The sequence below is a fragment of the Lutra lutra genome, chromosome 1 (assembly GCF_902655055.1).
Source record: "Lutra lutra chromosome 1, mLutLut1.2, whole genome shotgun sequence".
NCBI lineage: Eukaryota > Metazoa > Chordata > Mammalia > Carnivora > Mustelidae > Lutra > Lutra lutra.
Genome location: NC_062278.1, coordinates 203509041 through 203530030, shown reverse-complemented (window position 1 = coordinate 203530030; position 20990 = coordinate 203509041). Strand labels below are relative to the sequence as shown.

The following is a 20990-nucleotide window of genomic DNA, read 5'->3' as shown; positions in this document are numbered from 1 at the left end:
AAGGGAAAGTATATATTTAAGAAAATTTAGTGCTTAATTTCAATGACGCTGATCTTTTCTCAGTGTTTAAAAATGCTAATTGGTGTGTTTACCTTTGTTTTCCTAGTGATATGCAGCTTTCGAGGATCTGTCCCTCAAGGGTTGGTCTTAGAAATAGGAGAAACAGTCCAGATTCTTGAAAAATGTGAAGGTAAGTATGGACCTATACAGTATAAAATAGTGATAATTTTGGGTAATATTATATACATTTATTTTGTAGTAATACATTATAAGCAATCACTTTGAAAGTATAATTAACCACATTATATATTGTTATAGAATCCTTCCTGATTTATATTTATCATAAATGTATGGGTTATTTAGGCTTTAATATAAAAGCAACAATTAAAGAACTCATTGTTGGCATTCAGAGTGTAATTTTTACACTCTGTGTTAAATGATTAATTTTGATTTTATAATCAAATAGATAATCTTCCATCCATGCTTAGCTGCATTTGAATAGAATTGAATTGTAATTAGTTCATTTGTATGTTTCTGTTTGATTGGCTGGATGTGATCAGTTATAATTAAAACAAGGCAGTAAATATGCTCTAATATGTTTGGCTTGCCTACTAGCCTCCTCTGTGATGTATATGGGTATATCTGCTGTAACATTTATGTGTTATTGACAAATGTAACATTTTTCAAAATCATGCATTTGGGGCTGCTGGGTGGTGCAGTTGGTTAAGTATCTGACTTTTGGTTTCAGCTCAGGTTGTGATCTCAGGGTGGTGGGATCCAGCTCCATGTTGGGCTCCAGGCTCAGTGCAGAATCTGCGTAAGACTCTCTCTCCCAAAGTGGCTGCACCAACTTTCATTCCCACCAACTGCGTAAGAGGGTTCCTCTTTCTCCACATCCTCTCCTCTATGATACTATATTATATATATAATATATATATTATATTATATATATTATTTATATTTATATATATTTAATATTTAATTTAATATTTAAAAGTATTTTAACTAAAGTTGAAAGTACATATATCTGAAGATCCAGCAAATCTACTCATATGTGTAAATCCAATAGCAAAATACATGTATGTTAGTAATAGCTTTGTTCATAATTGCTGCAAACCAAACTGGGAAAAGACATTCATCAGTAAAATGGATAAATAAATTATGGTGGATTCATACAATTGAATGTGTCACAAAAAGGAAGATGAATGAATGATTACATACAATAATACAGATGACTATCACAGATATACTTTATATATATATGTGTGTGTGTGTGTGTATATATATATATATATATATATATATATTTTATGTATTTCTTTTCAGTGTAACAGAATTCATTGTTTATGCACCACACCCAGTGCTCCATGCAATACATGCCCTCCGTAATACCTACCACCTTGCTCCCCCAACCTCCCACCCCTGCCCCTTCAAACCCTCAGATTGTTTTTCAGAGTCCATAGTCTCTCATGGTTCATCTCCCTTTCCAATTTCCCTCAACTCCCTTCTCCTCTCCATCTCCCTATGTCCTCCGTGTTGTTATGCTCCACAAAGAGGTGAAACCATATGATAATTGACTCTCTCTGCTTGACTTATTTCACTCAGCATAACCTCTTCCAGTCCCATCCATGTTGCTGCAAAAGTTGGGTATTCATCCTTTCTGATGGAGGCATAACACTCCATCGTGTATATGGGCCACATCTTCCTTATCCATTCGAGATTTATTTTTGATAAAGGATAAATAAAACATCTGTGGATTGGGAGACTTCATGCATAGTTCCGTAGGAGATAGGCTTTGTATTGAAAACTGGGTATTAACTGACAACATGCCTACCAAATACCAAATATAGGAACTTCTAGTCATCTTCCACTTGGCTCTTGAAATCCTGGCAGCTAGACCTTTACCTTCTAAAACAGATTAGAGGACTCTTTCAGACAATAAGTCAAGATGAGGGACTCCAGATATTGATTGTGCCAGTTATTGACTTACTGTCTCTGAGCTCTGAACCTGCCCTTCTTACCCCTTTATTACGATGTTAGAGCTGGAGACTCTGCAAATCACATTTCTTCTTTGGCAGCTGAATTTTTGTTAGGTTCTGCCAATAAAGAGGCACTATAAGAAGTCTACTTGCCAGGAGGATGAAGAAGGGACTTCGTTCTTTCTGCTTTTATTGTATCCCTGTAGTAAACTGCTCTGCAGGCAGTTGGTTCCTACAGTATTTTCCATGGCAAGCAACAGTCTTGGATTTGGTGAGTGGCCTTCAGCAAGTCTCACTATAGCAATGAATAGCATGTTTCTGCAGTAGCCCACCATTTCATCATAGATCAAGTATCTTAGCTTTTTGGAATCCCTTCTGTAAGTTACTAGGCTTTTTTCTTGTTTATTTTTCACTTAGCTTTAAAGTTGGTGACATATTTTTATAGTTGCTACTGTGGTTGTCTTAGAGTTCTAGTCATTTACTATCTTTTATACCTTTTAATGATTTTTAAAAAAGATTTTTAAAAAATTTTTATTTGACAGACAGAGATCACAAGTAGGCAGAGAGGCAGGCGGAGAGAGAGAGGATGAAGCAGGCTCGCTGCTGAGCAGAGAGCCCGATGCAGGGCTTGATCCCAGGACCCTGGGATCATGACCTAACCCGAAGGCAAAGGGTTTAACCCACTGAGCCACCCAGGTGCCCCCTATTTAATGATTTTTAAAATAATAACATTTTTTTTCCTGTTTTAAAGATTTGTTTCTGTCTGCTGACTAGACCCCAGTTGATACCCTGATATCAGGATTTTCACAACAAATGATAGGCTGATCTCCAAATAGTGAATCATAAGGTCAGCAAGAGTCACCCATGAATTTAGAGCTTCCAGTTAACTTTTTATTTCCTTTCTTTTAAATATGAGCAGAAAACCAATGATACCAGGTATTTGAGGATGCCTCTAATATGAAAGATGGCTCTTCTCTTTTCCCATTAAAAAAAGAAAAAAGAAAAGAAAAAGAAACTCAGAGGAAAGAGACTACATAGGATAAAGAAAACTTAGAAAACAAACAAGGCTTATGAATAATTTCCTCAGAGATAAAGGAAGATGTTGCATCCATGAAACTAGAACAGGATGCTATTAAAAAAGAACATTAGATAACAGAAAGGAGTTCTTGGAAATTAAAAACATGGTAGCAAGAATGAAAAATCTCCATAAAAGGGCTGAAAGATAAAAGTTGAGGAAATTTCCCAGAAACTTGAACAAAAATACAAGTCATAGGAGATTAGAGAAGATAAGACAATTGAAGGTCAGCTTCAAGAGGTTCATTTGGTGGAGGTTCAGAAACATAGAGGAGAGAAACTGGAGGATAGAAATCAGCTATGAAATAACTTAGGAAAATTTTCCAGAATGAAAGGACCTGGCTTTCCATATTGAAAGGACTCAGCAAGTACCTAACACAAATTAATGAAAATAGGACGATATCATTGTGAAATTTCAGAATATTGGGACCAAGAAGATTCAGCCAGCATTCAAAGATAGGAAAGAATATGGTATATACCACATACCACATACCATATACCACAAAGGACTGGACTTTAACTATGGAAGACAGTGGAGTGGTGTCTTCAAAATGTTGATGGAAAGTGATTTATAGCCTAGAATTTTATCATTCAGCCAAACTATGAATTGAATATGAGAGTATACTAAGTGTATTTTCTGACATGCAAAGTGTCAGTTGGTCTCCTATATAACTTTATTCGTGAAGCTATGAGGGGATGTATTCCTGTAGAATTAAGCAATAAGTTAAAGAATGGAAAGATAATGGGATTCAAGAATCAGGAGAAACAGCAAAGGAGAGACTCTTCAAGGTAATCCCCAGGATGAATGTAAAGGGTGATAGGATGACAAGTGAATATAGATGTAGAAAATAATCAGGATGAATTAGAGCTGTGTAACTTAAGACAGAGACAGAGACCTAGTGAAGGCTGTTTATCATCTTCCTTACTGCCACAATACTGCTTTTTTAAATCTGAGGAAGAATGACCAGTTGAGCTTCCCCAAGGGTTTTGTGTACCTGATTTGTTTTTAACAAAGTTCCTACTCTGCTCCATACTCTGCTACCTGTATAGCTGAGAATACTCATTCTACCACTGTAAATCTGTGGGTAGAGTGCAAGGAGTAGTCTGAAGAACCTATGTGAAAAAGAGGTGGCCTCTAGAGCGGAAATAGGTAAGTAGAAGGAAGTTCTCCTTTGGAGATATGGCAGTGAAGAGCTATCTAGTAGTGATAGGAGCTTTGTTTTTGTAATTTGTAATTTTTCACTGCATAAATGTAGTTTGAAGTCCATAGTGTTCTCTGAAAGTAATGTTGAAAACATTGATTTTATATAGCTTGATAAAGCTTTAGACCCTCTATATGGCTTTATACCCTCTTTTTTTGTTCTTTTATATGTCTTTTTGCAGGCTATGTGGAGAGATTCAATGCCTGCCATTATTCTAGGGCCATGTGGAAATCACTTATTCTTTTAAATTTTATGTGTTCTTGTGTTTAAGTATGTGTGTTGTATATAAATGGCATGTAGTGGGGTTTATTTTTATTTATTCTGACAATCTGGATTATTTAGTCTATATGTAGTTGATTCAGTTATTTATTTAGCCTTAAGACCAAGGTGATAGCCTTAAACCTATCACCTTGGTCTTTGTGCCTCATTTTGCCTTTCTTACATGACTTATTAAGCTAACATTTTGACTATTCTAGGTATTTTCTTTTATTAGTTTGGTGGCTTTGAAGTATTTTGCTTGCAGTGGTTACCCTAGAGTTTATTTTTTATTTAAATTTTGTCAGTTTACATACAGTGCAATATTGGTTTCTGGAATAGAATTCAGTGATTTATCACTTACATGCAACATCCAGTGCTCATGACAAGTACCATCTTTAATACTCATCAGCTATCTAGCTCATCCCCCACCCACATCCCTTCAGCAACCCTCAGTTTGTTCTCTGTTCTTTTTTTTTTATTCAAGATTTTATTTATTTATTTGACAGAGATCACAAGTAGGCAGAGAGAGAGAGGGGGAAGCAGGCTCCCTGCTGAAGCAGAGAGCCTGTTGTGGGACTCGATCTCAGGACACTGGAATCATGACCTGAGCTGAAGGCAGAGGCTTTAACCCACTGAGCCACCCAGGCACCCTTGTCCTCTGTTCTTAAGAATCACTTATGGCTTGTTTCCCTCTTTCCTTCTTTTCATTTCCCCATTCCCATATGCTCATCTGTTTTGTTTCTTAAATTCCACGTATGAGTGAGATCATCTGGTATTTGTTTTTGATTTATTTCACTTAGCATAATATATTCTACCTCCATCCATGTCATTGCACATGGCAAGAATTCATTCTTTTTGATGACTGAATAATATTCCACGGTATATAGATACCACATCCTCTTTATTCATCAGTTGATGGATATTTGAGCTCTCCCCATAGTTTGGCTATTGTTGATAAGGCTCATGTAAACATAGGTGTCATGTACCCCTTGAATCTCTATTTTTGTGTCCTTTAGGTAAATACCTAGTAGTGCAATGGCTGGATTGTATGGTGGTTCTATTTTTAACTTTTTGAGGAACTTCCAAAATGTTCTCCAGAGCATCTGCACCAGTTTGCTTCCCAGCAACAGTGCAAGAACATTCCCCTTTCTCCTCATCCTTGCCAACACCTCTTGTTTCTTCTGTTGTTAATTTTAGCCATTTTGACAGGTGGGAGGTGGTATCTCATCATGGTTGTGTTTTGTATTTTCCTGATGATGAGTGATATTGAGCATCTTTTCTTTTTTAATTTAATTTTATTTAAAATCAATTAATTAACATACAGAATATTATTAGTTTCAGAGGTACAGTTTAAGGATTCATCAGTTGCATATAATCACCCAGTGCTCATTACATCATGTTGTTGTCCTTATGCTCATCATCCAGCTACCCATCCCCCTCCACCCCTTTCCTCCCACAACCCTCAGATTGTTTCCTGTAGTTAAGTGCCTCTTATGGTTTGTAACCCTCTATGATTTCGTCTTATTTTATTTAAAAAAATTTTTTTTCTGTCTAGCCTTGTGTTTATCTGTTTTTTTTTTTAAGATTTTATTTATTTATTTGAGAAAACGAGAAAGAGAGCACAAGCAGGGGGAGTAGCAGAGGGAGAGGGAGAAGCAGGCTCCCCACTGAGCAGGGAGCCATCTCTGGTGCTTCATCCTAGGACCTAGGGATCATGACCTGAGACAAAGGCAGATGCTTAACCAAACTGAGCCACCTAGGCACCACCATCTGTTTTGTTTCTTAAATTCCACATGAGTGAATCATACAATAATTGTCTTTCTCTGATTGACTTATTTCTCTTAGCATAATACCCTCTAGTTCCATCAATGTCATTGCAAATGGTAAGAGTTCATTTTTTTTGATGGCTGAATAATATCCCATTGTGTGTGTGTGTGTGTGTGTGTGTGTGTATCACATCTTCTTTATCTGTTTATCTGTTGATGGACATCTTGCATTCTTTCCATAGTTTGGTTATTGTGGACATTGCTTTTATAAACATTAGGGTGCAGATGCCCCTTTGAATCACTGTGTTTGTATCCATTGGGTAAATATCTAGCAGTGCAATTGCTGGGTCATAGGGAAATATTTTTAACTTTTTGAGGAACCTCCATACTGTTTTCCAGAGTGGCTGCACCAGTTTGCATTCCCACTAACAGTGTAAGAGGGTTCCCCATTCTCTGCATCTTTGCCAACAGCTGTTGTTTCCTGACTTATTGATTTTAGCCATTCTGACTGGTATAGGGTGGTGTCTCATTGTGCTTTTGGTTTGTAGGTGATGTGGAGCATTTTTTCATGTGTCTGTTGGTGATTTGTACGTCTTTGGAGAAATGTCTGTTCATGTCTTCTGCCCATTGCTTGCCTGGGTTATTTGTTTTTTGGGTGTTGAGTATGATAAGTTCTTTATAGGTTTTGGACACTAGCCCTTTGTCTGATAAGACATTTGCAAATATCTACTTCCATTCCATAGGTTGTCTTTTGGTTTTGTTGATTGTTTCCTTTGCTGTGCAGAAGCTTTTTATTATGATGAAGTCTCAATAGTTCATTTTTGCTTTTGTTTCCCTTGCCTTTGGAGATGTGTCTAACAAGAAGTTGCTGTGGTCAAGGTCAAGGAGGTTGCTGCCTGTGTTCTCCTCTAGGATATTGATGGAATCTTGTCTCCCATTTGGGTCTTTCATCCATTTTGTGTCTATTTTTATGTATGCTGTAAGGAAATGGTGTAGGAGTGTTCTCTTTCTCCACATCCTTGCCAACATCTGTCATTTCCAGACTTGTTAATTTTAGCCATTCTGACTGGTGTGAGGTGGTATCTCATTGTGGTTTTGATTTGTATTTCCCTGATGCCGAGTGATATGGAGCACTTTTTCATGTGTCTGTTGGCCATCTGGATGTCTTCTTCACAGAAATGTCTGTTCATGTCTTCTGCCCATTTCTTTTTTTTTTTTTTTTTTTTTTTTTTTTTTTTTAAATTTTTTTTATTTTTTCAGCATAACAGTATTCATTATTTTTGCACCACACCCAGTGCTCCATGCAATCTGTGCCCTCCACAATACCCACCACCTGGTGCCCCAACCTCCCACCCCCCACCCCTTCAAAATTCCCAGATCGTTTTTCAGAGTCCATAGTCTCTCATGGTTCACCTCCCCTTCCAATTTCCCTCAACTCCCCTCTCCATCTCCCCTTGTCCTCCATGCTATTTGTTATGCTCCACAAATAAGTGAAACCATATGATAATTGACTCTCTCTGCTTGACTTATTTCACTCAGCATAATCTCTTCCAGTCCCGTACATGTTGCTACAAAAGTTGGGTATTCATCCTTTCTGATGGAGGCATAATACTCCATAGTGTATATGGACCACATCTTCCTTATCCATTCATCCATTGAAGGGCATCTTGGTTCTTTCCACAGTTTGGTGACCATGGCCATTTGCTGCTATAAACATTGGGGTACACATGGCCCTATTCTTGGCTGCATGTTTTTCTGTTTAGAGTGTTTTAATCAAGAAATGATGCTTTTTTTGGTCAAATGCTTTTTCTGCATCTCTTGATAGGATCATATGGTTCTTGTCCTTTTTTTTAATTGATTGATTGATTTGTGGATGTTGAACCAGCTTTGCAGCCCAGGAATGAATCCCACTTGGTCATGGTGAATAATCCTTCTACTATACTGCTGGATCCTACTGGCTAGTATCTTGGTGATGATTTTGGCATTCAAGTTCATCAGGGATAATGGTCTGTAATTCTAATTGGTGGGATCTTTCTCTGGTTATGGGATCAAGGTAATGTCTTATAGAATGGGTTTGGTAATTTTCTTTCCATTTCTGTTTTTTAGAATAGCTTCAGAAGAACAGGTATTCTTTTTTTTTAAACATTATATTATTTTTTCACTGTTCCAAGATTCATTGTTTATGCACCACACCCAGTGCCCCTTGCAACACCTGTCCTCCTTAACACCCACCACCAGGCTCACCCATCCCCCCTCTCCCTCCCTCCAAAACCCTCATTTTGTTTCTCAGAGTTCACAGTCTCTCATGGTTCATCTCCCCCTCCTATTTCCCCAACTCACTTCTCCTCTCTTTCTCCCAATGTCCTCCATGTTATTTCTTATGCTCCACAAGTAAGTGAAACCATATGATAATTGACTCTCTCTGCTTGACTTATTTCACTCAGCATAATCTCCTCCAGTCCCATCCATGTTGATGCAAAAGTTGGGTGTTCATCCTTTCTCATGGAGGCATAGTATTCCATTGTATATATGGACCATATCTTCTTTATTTATTCATCTGTTGAAGGGCATCTTGGCTCTTTCCACAGTTTGGTGTTGTGGCCATTGCTGCTATGAACATTGGGGTATCGATGGCCCTTCTTTTCACTACATCTGTATCTGTGGGGTAAGTACCCAGTAGTGCAATTGCTGGGTCATAGGGTAGCTCTATTTTCAATTTCTTAAGGAATCTCCACACTGTTTTCCAAAGTGGCTGCACCATCTTGCATTCCCACCAACAGTGTAAGAAGTTTTCCCTTTCTCTACATCCTTTCTAACACTTGTCGTTTCTTGTTAATTTTGGCCATTTTAACTGGTGTAAGGTAGTATCTCAATGTGGTTTTCATTTGAATCTTCCTGATGCCTAATGATGATGAACATTTTTTCATATGTCTGTTAACCATTTGTATGTCTTCTTTGCAGAAGTGTCTGTTCAAGTCTTCTGCCCATTTTTTGATGTGGTCATCTGTTTTTTTTGAGTGTTGAGTTTGAGGAGTTCTTTATAGGTCTTTGATATCAGCCCTTTGTAGTGTCATTTGTGAATATCTTCTCGCATTCCGTGGGTTGCCTCTTTGCTTTGTTGACTGTTTCCTTTGCTGTGCAGAAGGTTTTGATCTTGATGAAGTCCCAAAAGTTTATTTTTGCTTTTGTTTCCTTTGCCTTTGGAGACATATCTTGAAAAAAGTTGCTGTGGCCAATGTGAAGAGGTTACTGCCTATGTTCTCCTCTAGGGTTTTGATGGATTCCTGTCTCATGTTGAGGTCTTTTATCCATTTCTAGTTTATCTTTGTGTGTTGTGTAAGAGAATTGTCAAGTTTCATTGTTCTATGCATAGCTGTCCAATTTTCCCAGCACCATTTATTGAAGAGACTGCCTTTTTCCCACTGTATATTTTTTCCTGCTTTGTCAAAGATTATTTGACCATAGAGTTGCAGGTCCATATCTGGACTCTCTACTTTGTTCCACTGGTCTGTGTGTATGTTTTTGTGCCAGTACCACGCTGTCTTGGTGATCATGGCTTTGTAGTGAGGCTTGAAATCAGGCAACATGATGCCCCCAGTTTTGTTTTTCTTTTTCAACATTTCCTTAGCAATTTGGGGTCTCTTCTGGTTCCATACAAATTTTAGGATTGTTTGTTCCAGCACTTTGAAAAATGCTGGTGGAATTTTGATTCAGGATGGCATTGAACGTATAGATTGCTCTAGGCAGTGTAGACATTTTAATGATGTTCATTCTTCTGCTCCATGAGCATGGAATGCTTTTCCATCTTTTTGTGTCTTCTTCAGTTTCTTTTATGAGTGTTCTGTAGTTCCTTGAGTAGAGATCCTTTACCTCTTTGGTTAGGTTTATTTCTAGGTATCTTATGGTTCTTGATGCTATAGTAAATGGAATTGATTCTCTAATTTTTCTCTCTGCATTTTCATTGTTAGTGTATAAGAAGACAACTGATTTCTGTGCATTGGTTTTGTATCCTGCCACATTATTGAATTGCTGTATGAGTTCTAGTAGTTTTGGGGTGGAGTCTTTTGGGTTTTCCATATAGAGTATCATGTCATCTGTGAAGAGAGAGAGTTTGACTTCTTCTTTGCCAATTTGAATACCTTTTATTTCTTTTTGTTATCTGATTGCTGTTGCTAGGACTTCTAGTACTATGTTGAACAACAGTGGCAGGAGTGGGCATCCCTGTCGTGTTCCTGTTCTCAGAGGGAAGGCTGTCAGCTTTTCCCCATTGAGAATGATATTTGCTGTGGGCTTTTCATAGATAGCTTTTATGAAGTTGAGGAATGTTCCCGCTATCCCTATACTTTGACGCAGTGATCAAAAACATGCCAAAAAACAAGAGCCCAGGATCTGACACATTTCCTGGGGAATTCTACCAAATATTCAAAGAAGAAATAATACCATTTCCTGCAGCTGTTTCAAAAGACAGAAACAGTAGGAAAACTCCCAGGCACTTTCTGTGAAGCCAGCATTACTCTAATCCCCAAACCATGCACAGAGTGCATCAAAACGAAGAGTTTCAGACCAATATCCCTGATGAATATGGATGCCAGAATTCTCAACAAGATCCTAGCTAAGAGGATCCAACAGTACATTAAAGAGATTATCTGCCATGACCAGGTGGGATTTATTCCTGGGATGCAGGCATGGTTCAACATTTGCAAATCAATCAATGTGATAGAATAAATCAATAAGAGAAGAGAGAAGAACCACATGGTCCTCTCAATTGATAGAGAAAAAGCAGTTGACAAGGTACAGCATCTCTTCCTGATTAATTCTTCCTTAAATGTTTGGTAGAATTCCACTGGGATGTCATCTGACCCTGGACTCTTGTTGGGAAATTTTTGATGACTGCTTCAATTTCTTTTCTGGTTATGGACCTATTCACGTTTTCTATTCTTTCTGTTTCAGTTTTGGTCATTTATATGTTTTTAGGAATGCATCCGTTTTTAGGAATGCATCCGATATGAATTAGTGCCAAACCAGATAGCCTGATTTTGGGGGCATATAATATTTTCTTATAATTGTATTTCTTAGGTATTGGTTGGGATCTCCCTTCTTTCATTTGTGATTTTATTTATTGGGTCCTTTCTCTTTGATAAGTCTAGCAAGGGGTTTATGGATCATATCAGTTCTTTCAGAGAACCAGCTCCTAGTCATGGTGATCTGTTCTACTGTTCTTTTGGGTTCTATTTCATTGATTTCTGTTTCATTCTTAATTATTTCCCCTTTTCTGCTGGTTTTTGATGTTATTTGCTGTTCTTTCTCCAGCTCCTTTTGGTGTAAGGTTAGGTCCTGTGCTTGAAACTTTTTTTTCTTTCTTGGGAAAAGCCTGTGTTGCTATATACGTCCCTCTTAGGACTGCCTTTACTACACCCCAGCAGTTCCGAGCTGTTGTGTTTTCATTTTCATTTGTTTCGAAGAATTCTTAAAAATTCCTCTTTAATTTTCTGGTTGACCTGTTCATTCTTTTGTAGGATGCTCTTCAACCTCCATGTATGTGTAGTCCTTCCAATTTTTCTCTATTTATTGAGTTCAGGTTTTAAAGCACTTGTGGTCTGAAAATATGTGGAAAGTAATCCCATTCTTTTGGTACTAGCCGAGACCTGGTTTGTGACCCAGTATGTGATCTCTTCTGGAGAATGTTCCATGTGCACTCATGCAGAATGTGTATTCTTTTGCTTTAGGATAAGATGCTCTGAATGTATCTGTGAAGTCCATGTGGTCCAGTGTGTCATTCAGAGTCCTTGTTTCCTTATTGATTTTCTGCTTAGATCATCTGTTCATTGCTTTGAGTGGGGTGTTAAAGTCCTATTATTGTACTATTATCAATGTGTTTCTTCAATTTTGTTATTACTTGGTTTATATAATCAGCTGCCCCCAAGATAGTGGCATAAATATTTACAATTGTTAGATCTTCTTGTTGGATAGACCCTTTTATTATGATATAGTGTCCTTCTTCATCTCTCGCTACAGTCTTTGGTTTAAAATCTAGTTTGTCTGATGTAAGGATTGCTACCTTAGCTTTCTTTTAATGTCCATTAGCATAATAAATTGTTCTCCATACCCTCACTTTCGATCTGGACATGTATTTGGGTATAAAACGAGTCTGTAGATTTGTAGACAGCATATGAATGGGTCCTTTTTTTTTTTTTCTTGATCCAGTCTGATGCTTGTGTCTTTTGATTGGAGCATTTAGTCCATTTTCATTCAGAGTAACTACTGAAACATATGAATTTAGTGCCATTGTATTACCTGTAAAGTCACTGTTCCTGTAGATTGTCTCTGTTCCTTTCTTGTTTTTGTTACTTTTGAGCTCTCTCTTTGCTCAAAGTATGCCCTTTGATATTTCTTGCAGGGCTGGTTTAGGAATCAGAGGTTCTTTTAGTTTCTGTTTCCTGGAGGCTTTATTTTTCCTTCTATTCTGAATAACAGCCTTGCTGGATAAAGTATTCTTGAACTGCATATTTTTCTCATTCAGCACCTTGAATATATCATGGCAGTCCTTTCTGGCCTGCCAGGTCTCTGGGGACAGGTTTGCTGCCAGCCTTATGTTTCTACTTTGTAGGTTAAAGCCCTCTTATCCCCCACACTGCATTCAGGAATTTCTCTTTATCTCTGAATTTTGCAGGCTTCACTGTTATATGTCGATTATTGATTGTGGAGGGGTGTGCCTCCTGGATTTGAATGCCTGTTTCCTTCCCCAGATTAGGGAAGTTCTCAGTTATAATTGTTCAAGTAAACCTTCTGTCCCCTCTTTCTCTCCTCTTCCTCTGGTACCCCTATTATTTTATTACTATTTTGCTTATTGTATTGCTGTTTTCTCAAATTCTTCTTTTTGTGATCTAGTAATTATTTGTTTCTCTTTTTCACAGCTTTCTTATTCTCCATCATTTTGTCTTCTATATCACTGACACTCTCATCTACCTCATTTATCCTAGCAGTTAGAGCCTCCATTTTTATTGTTTCTCAGTAATAGCCTTTTTTATTTTGACCTGAATAGTTAGATTTTAGTTTTTTTTATTTCCCTAGCAAGGGATTCTCTAATGTCTTCTATGCTTTTTCAAGCCCAGTTCATATATTTATAATCATTTTTAATTCTGTTTCCAACATCTTACTTCTTTCCATATTGATTAAATCCCTGGCAGTGAGTACTGCTCCTGTTGTTTTTTTTGGTGTGAGTTTTTCCATCTCATCATTATGTCCACAAAAGAATAGATAAAAGAGAGAGAAAACACAAAAATAGTAAGAACAACACTTGAAAAATACAAACAAAACAAATCAGAAGAATAAAGAAACAAAAAAGAACAAAGAAAAACTCAAACAAGAGGTAAAACAGACCAAAAAGTCAAACTCTCTCTCTTCGCAGATGACATGATTCTTTATATGGAAAACCCAAAAGACTCCACCCTCAAACTCCTAGAACTCATACAGCAATTCAGTAATGTGGCAGGATACAAAATCGATGTACAGAAATCAGTGGCTTTCTTATACACTAACAATGAAAATACAGAAAGTGAAATTAGAGAATCGTTTCCATTTACTGTAGCACCAAGAACCATAAGATACCTGGGAATAAACCTAACCAAAGAGGTAAAGGAACTGTACTCGAGGAACTACAGAACACTCATGAAAGAAATTGAAGAAGACACAGAAAGATGGAAGACCATTCCATGCTCTTGGATCAGAAGAATAAACATTGTTAAAATGTCTGTACTGCCTAGAGCAATCTATACTTTTAATGCCATTCTGATCAAAATTCCACCGGTATTTTTCAAAGAGCTGGAGCAGATAATCCAAAAATTTGTATGGAATCAGAAGAGACCCCAAATCGCTAAGGAAATGTTGAAAAACAAAAATAAAACTGGGGGCATCACGTTACCTGATTTCAAGCTTTACTACAAAGCTGTGATCACCAAGACAGCATGGTACTGGCATAAAAACAGACACACAGACCAGTGGAACAGAGTAGAGAGCCCAGATATGGACCCTCAACTCTATGGTCAATTAATCTTCGACAAAACAGGAAAATATATACAGTGGAAAAAAGACAGTCTCTTCAATAAATGGTGCTGGGAAAATTGGACAGCTATATGCAGAAGAATGAAACTCGACCACTCTCTTACACCGTACACAAAGATAAACTAAAAATGGATAAAAGATCTCAATGTGAGACAGGAATCCATCAGAATCCTAGAGGAGAACATAGGCAGTAACCTCTTTGATATCAGCCACAGCAACTTCTTTCAAGATATATCTCCAAAGGCAAAGGAAACAAAAGCGAAGATGAACTTTTGGGACTTCATCAAGATCAAAAGTTTCTGCACAGCAAAGGAAACAGTCAACAAAACAAAGAGGTAACCCACAGAATGGGAGAAGATATTTGCAAATGACAGTACAGACAAAAGGTTGATATGCAGGATCTATAAAGAACTCCTCAAACTCAACACACACAAAACAGACAATCATATCGAAAAATGGGCAGAAGATATGAACAGACACTTCTCCAATGAAGACATACAAATGGCTATCAGACACATGAAAAAATGTTCATCATCACTAGCCATCAGGGAGATTCAAATTAAAACCACATTGAGATATCACCTTACACCAGTTAGAATGGCCCAAATTAGCAAGACAGGAAACAACATGTGTTGGAGAGGATGTGGAGAAAGGGGAACCCTCTTACACTGTTGGTGGGAATGCAAGTTGGTGCAGCCACTTTGGAAAACAGTGTGGAGATTCCTCAAGAAATTAAAAATAGAGCTTCCCTATGACCCTGTCATTGCACTACTGGGTATTTACCCCAAAGACACAGATGTAGTGAAAAGAAGGGCCATCTGTCCCCAGTGTTTATAGCAGCAATGGCCACGGTCGCCAAACTGTGGAAAGAACCAAGATGCCCTTCAACGGACGAATGGATAAGGAAGATGTGGTCCGTATACACGATGGAGTATTATGCCTCCATCAGAAAGGATGAATACCCAACTTTTGTAGCAACATGGATGGGACTGGAAGAGATTATGCTGAGTGAAATAAGTCAAGCAGAGAGAGTCAATTATCATATGGTTTCACTTCTTTGTGGAGCATAACAAATAGCATGGAGGACAAGGGGAGATGGAGAGGAGAAGGGAGTTGAGGGAAATTTGAAGGGGAGGTGAACCATGAGAGACTATGGACTCTGAAAAACAATCTGAGGGTTTTGAAGGGGCGGGGGTGGGAGGTTGGGGGAACAAGGTGGTGGGTATTGGAGAGGGCACGGATTGCTTGGAGCACTGGGTGTGGTGCAAAAATAATGAATATTGTTACACTGAAAAAATAAAAAATTAAAAAAAAAAAAAAACAGACCAAAAAAAAAATTTAGTTATTGGGTGTATTTTGGTCTGTTTGTTGTTAGAAGAAACTAGATCCCAAAATAGGAAAGAAAGAAAACTTACATATAGAGAAAAATAAAATTGAATATAATGAACAGAAACAAAAATAAAATGCATATAATATAAAAAAATGAAAAAACACTAAAAAAATGAATTGATAAAATAAGAAAATAGTTGAAAAGGAAAAAAAAACCCTGAAAGACTAAAGAATAAGAAAAAAAAATAATGCCACAGAAAAAAATACTGTTTTCTCCAAGAGCTGAAGTTTTGTAGTTCCATATGATTCATAACTTTGGTATTAACCTGATGTTCCCACTGATCTTCTAGGGGAGGGACGTGTTGTGCTGATTCTCAGGTCTTTGCTCAGGTGGTTTTTAACCCCCTCCCCCCGCCAGGGTCTGGGCTCAGTGTAAGCAGCTTCAGATCACACTGTTTTCTGTTGTTTTGCTTTCTGAAGGCTTTCAGCACTGATAGGGGGGTGAAAAGGGTGTGCCTCTATCTCTAGCCTAGCTGAACATTCATGCCCCACACTCTTCAGTGTGCCCTAACAGAAAAGCAGTCACTCACTCTTGTCTCTCTAGTTTCAAATCCAAATTTTGTGTTTACCCAGCCTGTGACCAAGCTTTTTTATCTCCGGCATGTGACCCTGTTTCAAGCCTCCAAACTTTACAGACTTCTGCAGTAGGGACCCATACTATTACTCCCAGGGGAAGGAGGATGGGATCTCGCTGCACTTCTGCCTTTTCCTGGGCTGCTGCTTGGAGACTGGTCTCCTGAACCATGCAGAGTTTCAGTGTTTATGGCAATACCAAACTGAAAGCTGGCATCTAGACTTGCTGTTTTCAGCTGGCTTCCCTGCTCTGATGCTTGGGAACTCTTCCATACTCAGGTACCCCCGTTCTTCTTTTGAGCCAAGGAATCTTGAGACTATGCTGTTGCACCAGGGATTCCACCTCACTTCACCCCCACAGCACCTTTCAGGCAGGGATGTTCCCCACCAGCAAAGAGGTCTAAAAGAGTTTTGGGGTACCTGTGTGGCTCAGTGGGTTAAGCCTCTGCCCTTTGGCTCAGGTCATGATCTCTGGGTCCTGGGATCGAGCCCTGCATTGGGCTCTCTGCTCAGTGGGGTGCCTGCTTCCCCCCCCCCCCCCCCGCACCGCCTGCCTCTCTGCCTACTTGTGATCTCTGTCAAATAAATAAATAAAATCTTAAAAAAAGTTAGAATTTTGTGCTAGGTGGCTTATAACACTCTCTGGGGTAGCCAGCTTATAGAGGCTCCCTCCCCACAGTTTGTCTTCCAGATACATCACCTGGGATTCACATCTCTGCATGTCCTACCTTGCAAAAAGTGTTCAATTTTCTATTTGTAGAAGTGCAGCAAATCTTCTCTGAGATCTCCGGTTATGATTTAGCAGGTGTTCAGAATGATTTGGTAACTATCTAGCTGAATTCCAGAGACCAGATGAAATTAATGCCATCTTAACTCCTCCCTTCAGTTTAAGTCCTGATCTCAGGATTGTGAGATGGAACCCTGTCTCCGTGCTGAGCATTGAGTCTGCTGACATTTTTGTCTCCCTTTGCCCCTCTTTGACTTGATATCTCTTTCTCTTTTTGTTCTCTTTCTTGTACTGCCCATCTCCAGGCCATGAGCCCTGGGGCAGGGGCATTGCTCTCCTGTGGTGGGCGGTTCTTGGTCTTGTCCATACCAGGTGGTCTCCCCAACATCTTTTTATGTGTGTGTTAGCCATCTGGATATCTTTTTTGGAAAAGTTTCTACTTTTCTTAATTGGATTATTTGTTTTATGGGTTTGAGTTTGGTAAGTTCTTCATAGATTTTGTTTACTAACCCTTTGTCTGATACATCATTTGCATTAGCTGCTCCCATTCGATAGGTTGCCTTTTAGTTGTGTTGTTTCCTAGGCTGTTCAGAAGCTTTTTATCTTTATGAGGTCCCAATAGTTCATTTTTCTTTTGTTTCCCTTGCCTCCAGCAACATGTCTAATAAGAAGTTGCTATGGCAGAGGTCAAAGAGGTTGCTGCCTGTTTTCTCATCTAGGATTTTGATAGTTTCCTGTCTCACATTTCGATATTTCATCCATTTTGAATTTATTTTTATGTATGATATAAGAAAGTGGTCCAGTTTCATACTTTTGCACATTACTGTGCAGTTTTCCCAACACCATTTCTTGAAGAAACCTTTTTTCCATTGGATATTCTTTCTTACTTTGTCTGCCCTACAGTTTAAAACATGCATTCTTGATTTATTAGAGTCTAACTTAAACGTGTACTTTTTCTACTTCCAGCAACACTTGAACTTTGCAGTGACTTAACTGCATTTACCCCTTTCTTACCTTTTATTACTACTGTTGTCATATATGATCTTACTTGTGTCTATATTCATTTGTTTGTCCACATTTTTTGCTTTTCTAATGATTTTCCTTCCTTTCTTCTTTTCTATAGCTCAACCTTGGATCGTTGTCTTTATTGCAAGTACTCCTTTTAGTAGTATTTCTTTTAGTGGAGGTTTGCTGTGCATTTGTTCAGCTTCTGTTTATGTGAGTCTGTTTTTAATTTGTCATCATTTCTGAAAGATGTTTTCCCTGGATATAGAATTCAAGGTTGATGAATATGTTTTTTTAACATTTTAATTATTTTACTCATTAATTTTTGATTTCTGTAGTTTCTGTTAACAAGTTAACTGTGCATGTTTTATTGTTCCCCTAAAGGTAATGTGGCTGTGCTCAGCTCTTTAGTCTCCTGGATGTTGTTTTTTATGGGCTTCTTGGAGCCTTTCCCTGCATCCCTTTTTAGGAATTGGGTGGCCCTAAGAGGGGAGATTTTGTTGGTAGCTCTCAATGTTAACCTTTTTCTCCTTATCTCAGTGGAACTGTCATTTTTTTGCTGCACCCTTTCATGGAAAGTCAGGTGAATGAGGATCTCACTTTGATGTTCTCTTTTCTGTAAGATTATAGTATCTTTGAGTCTTATCTATGATACTTGCTCTCCAGTGCTCTTACATAGTTGTTTCATGTATTCATTCAGGTTTATATTTGTTCAATGCAAATGGTTTGTCAGGGCTAAAACCAGAAGTTTGTAAGTTCATTTTATATATTTTTGAATTCTAAAGGAGTTTTAAAAGCATCTTAATCAGTGGTTGTGTTATTAAAACTAGTTTGCGGCTCTTCAAAGTGACTAATTTTAAGGGAAAAAGAACTTATTTGGAAGTAAAAGACCTCATTTTTTAATGTGTATTTATTTATTGCCAGTTGTTAACTTTTATGCTTACTGCTGATGAATGAAGATTGAAAATAGCACTAAGTTATGCAAATAAGTGTACTAGATTGTTCTTTAACAGTTTTCAGTGAAAATATTGGCAAGATGATTTTGAATGTAGACCTTTTGAATAATTTTGTTTCTCTATTTGGGGGCTGAATCCTCTATATAAGTTTATACAAGTGGTTGGCACTTTCTTTCTTGCCTATTGTGAAAAATTGCATGAGCTGTGCATATTTTTATTGATGTACCAAAGGAAAAAAGTCAGTATTTTTAGATAATTATAGATTTTGGTTTTGGCCCTTGATTTTATAGCTGGTTACTTAAATGATTTCTAAGGTTGATGTACATGGAAGACTGTCCTTCATAATGAACTGTGATTTTTTTTATTAATCTATTTTAATTATAATATGGAATAGAAGAGAAGTTGTGGTTGTCATCTACCTGTCTCTGCTTCCTGTGCTGCTCCTCTCCCAGAATAAGGGGATGTGGGTAAATAAGTTTGCATTTATTTTCCTTTTGTCAGTGAAGAATATGTTATACCTTTGAAAAAGAAAAACTTTGAAACTTCTTGTTGAATGGTACTTTTTGCCCAACTACATTGGTGCTTTTGATCTGACTTGATTGGTTTGTACCCAGAATCTTTGTAAAGAACTCCTGATTGTTGACTGTCACACGGTCTGATCTATATAGAGGCTTCTTTCTTTTGGATTAACACTGCTAACAGTGTTCTGGAGCCTCTCTGCCAGTAGCCATTGTAGTGGTACTGTTGGCTCATTTTGATAGTATAGCCTCACTTACATTGGGTGACTGGCAAGGACAATTCACAATTTAAATAATAATGCATATTTAACAAAGCAGTATTCCACAGTGTTTAAGATTACAAATGTGAGAATACCTAGCACAGAGCATGGCACAGGGACAGGTGACCACTACTTTTTTTTTTTTAAGGGAGAATTTCCCCCAGCACTTTATTTATTTATTTAAAAGTAAACTCCATCCCCAACATGGGATTTGAACTCACAGCTCTGAGATCAAGAGTTACATGCTTTACCAACTGAGCCAGTCAGGTGCCCTGAGCATTACTTTTTGCCTGTATATTTAAGTAATTGTGACTTTCAGATGAACACATAATAAGTATATAGATATTTATATGTATATTTACACTTAAGACCCAGAGTATTTTTCTAAATAGCCTTCCCTATTAATTAATTTGTATTTCCCTTCTTACTTTTTGCTATTCTAACCTAATGGTATTAAATTTTTTTGTTTTTTGTTTTTTGTTTTTTTTTTTGAATTTTTTTTTGAATTTTTATTTTTTCAGCATAACAATATTCATTATTTTTGCACCACACCCAGTGCTCTATGCAATCTGTGCCCTCTACAATACCCACCACCTGGTGCCCCCAACCTCCCACCCCCCACCCCTTCAAAATTCTCAGATCGTTTTTCAGAGTCCATAGTCTCTCATGGTTCATCTCCCCTTCCAATTTCCCTCAACTCCCTTCTCCTCTCCATCTCCCCTTGTCCTCCATGCTATTTGTTATGCTCCACAAATAAGTGAAACCATATGATAATTGACTCTCTCTGCTTGACTTATTTCACTCAGCATAATCTCTTCCAGTCCCGTCCATGTTGCTACAAAACTTGGGTATTCATCCTTTCTTTTTTTCTAGAAAAAAAGAAAAATTTTTTTGTATTTTTTTAATTTTATTTTTTCAGTGTTCCAAGATTTATTGTTTATGTACCACACCCAATGTTCCATGCAGTACATGCATGAACAGACACTTCTCCAAAGAAGACATACAAATGGCTAATAGACACGTGAAAAAATGTTCATCATTAGCCATCAGCGAAATTCAAATTAAAATCACACCGAGATACCACCTTACACCAGTTAGAATGGCCAAAATTAACAAGACAGTGAACAAGAAGTGTTAGAGAGGATGTGTACAAAAGGAGCCTTCTTACACTGTTGGTGTGAATGCAAGTTGGTGTAGCCACTTTGGAAAACAGTGTGGAGAT

General features: G+C 37.8%; 1 protein-coding gene across 4 annotated transcripts in view; it reads left to right on the top strand.

The window, feature by feature from the left end:
* DOCK3 (dedicator of cytokinesis 3) overlaps positions 1 to 20990 on the top strand; it is a 564947-nt gene that overhangs the window by 96744 nt on the left and 447213 nt on the right. For all 4 annotated transcript variants that reach the window (XM_047693084.1, XM_047693058.1, XM_047693067.1 and 1 more), the window contains exon 2: positions 107 to 190. In XM_047693084.1, the coding sequence (XP_047549040.1) occupies positions 107 to 190 (84 nt within the window). The remainder of the gene's footprint in view (positions 1 to 106; positions 191 to 20990) is intronic.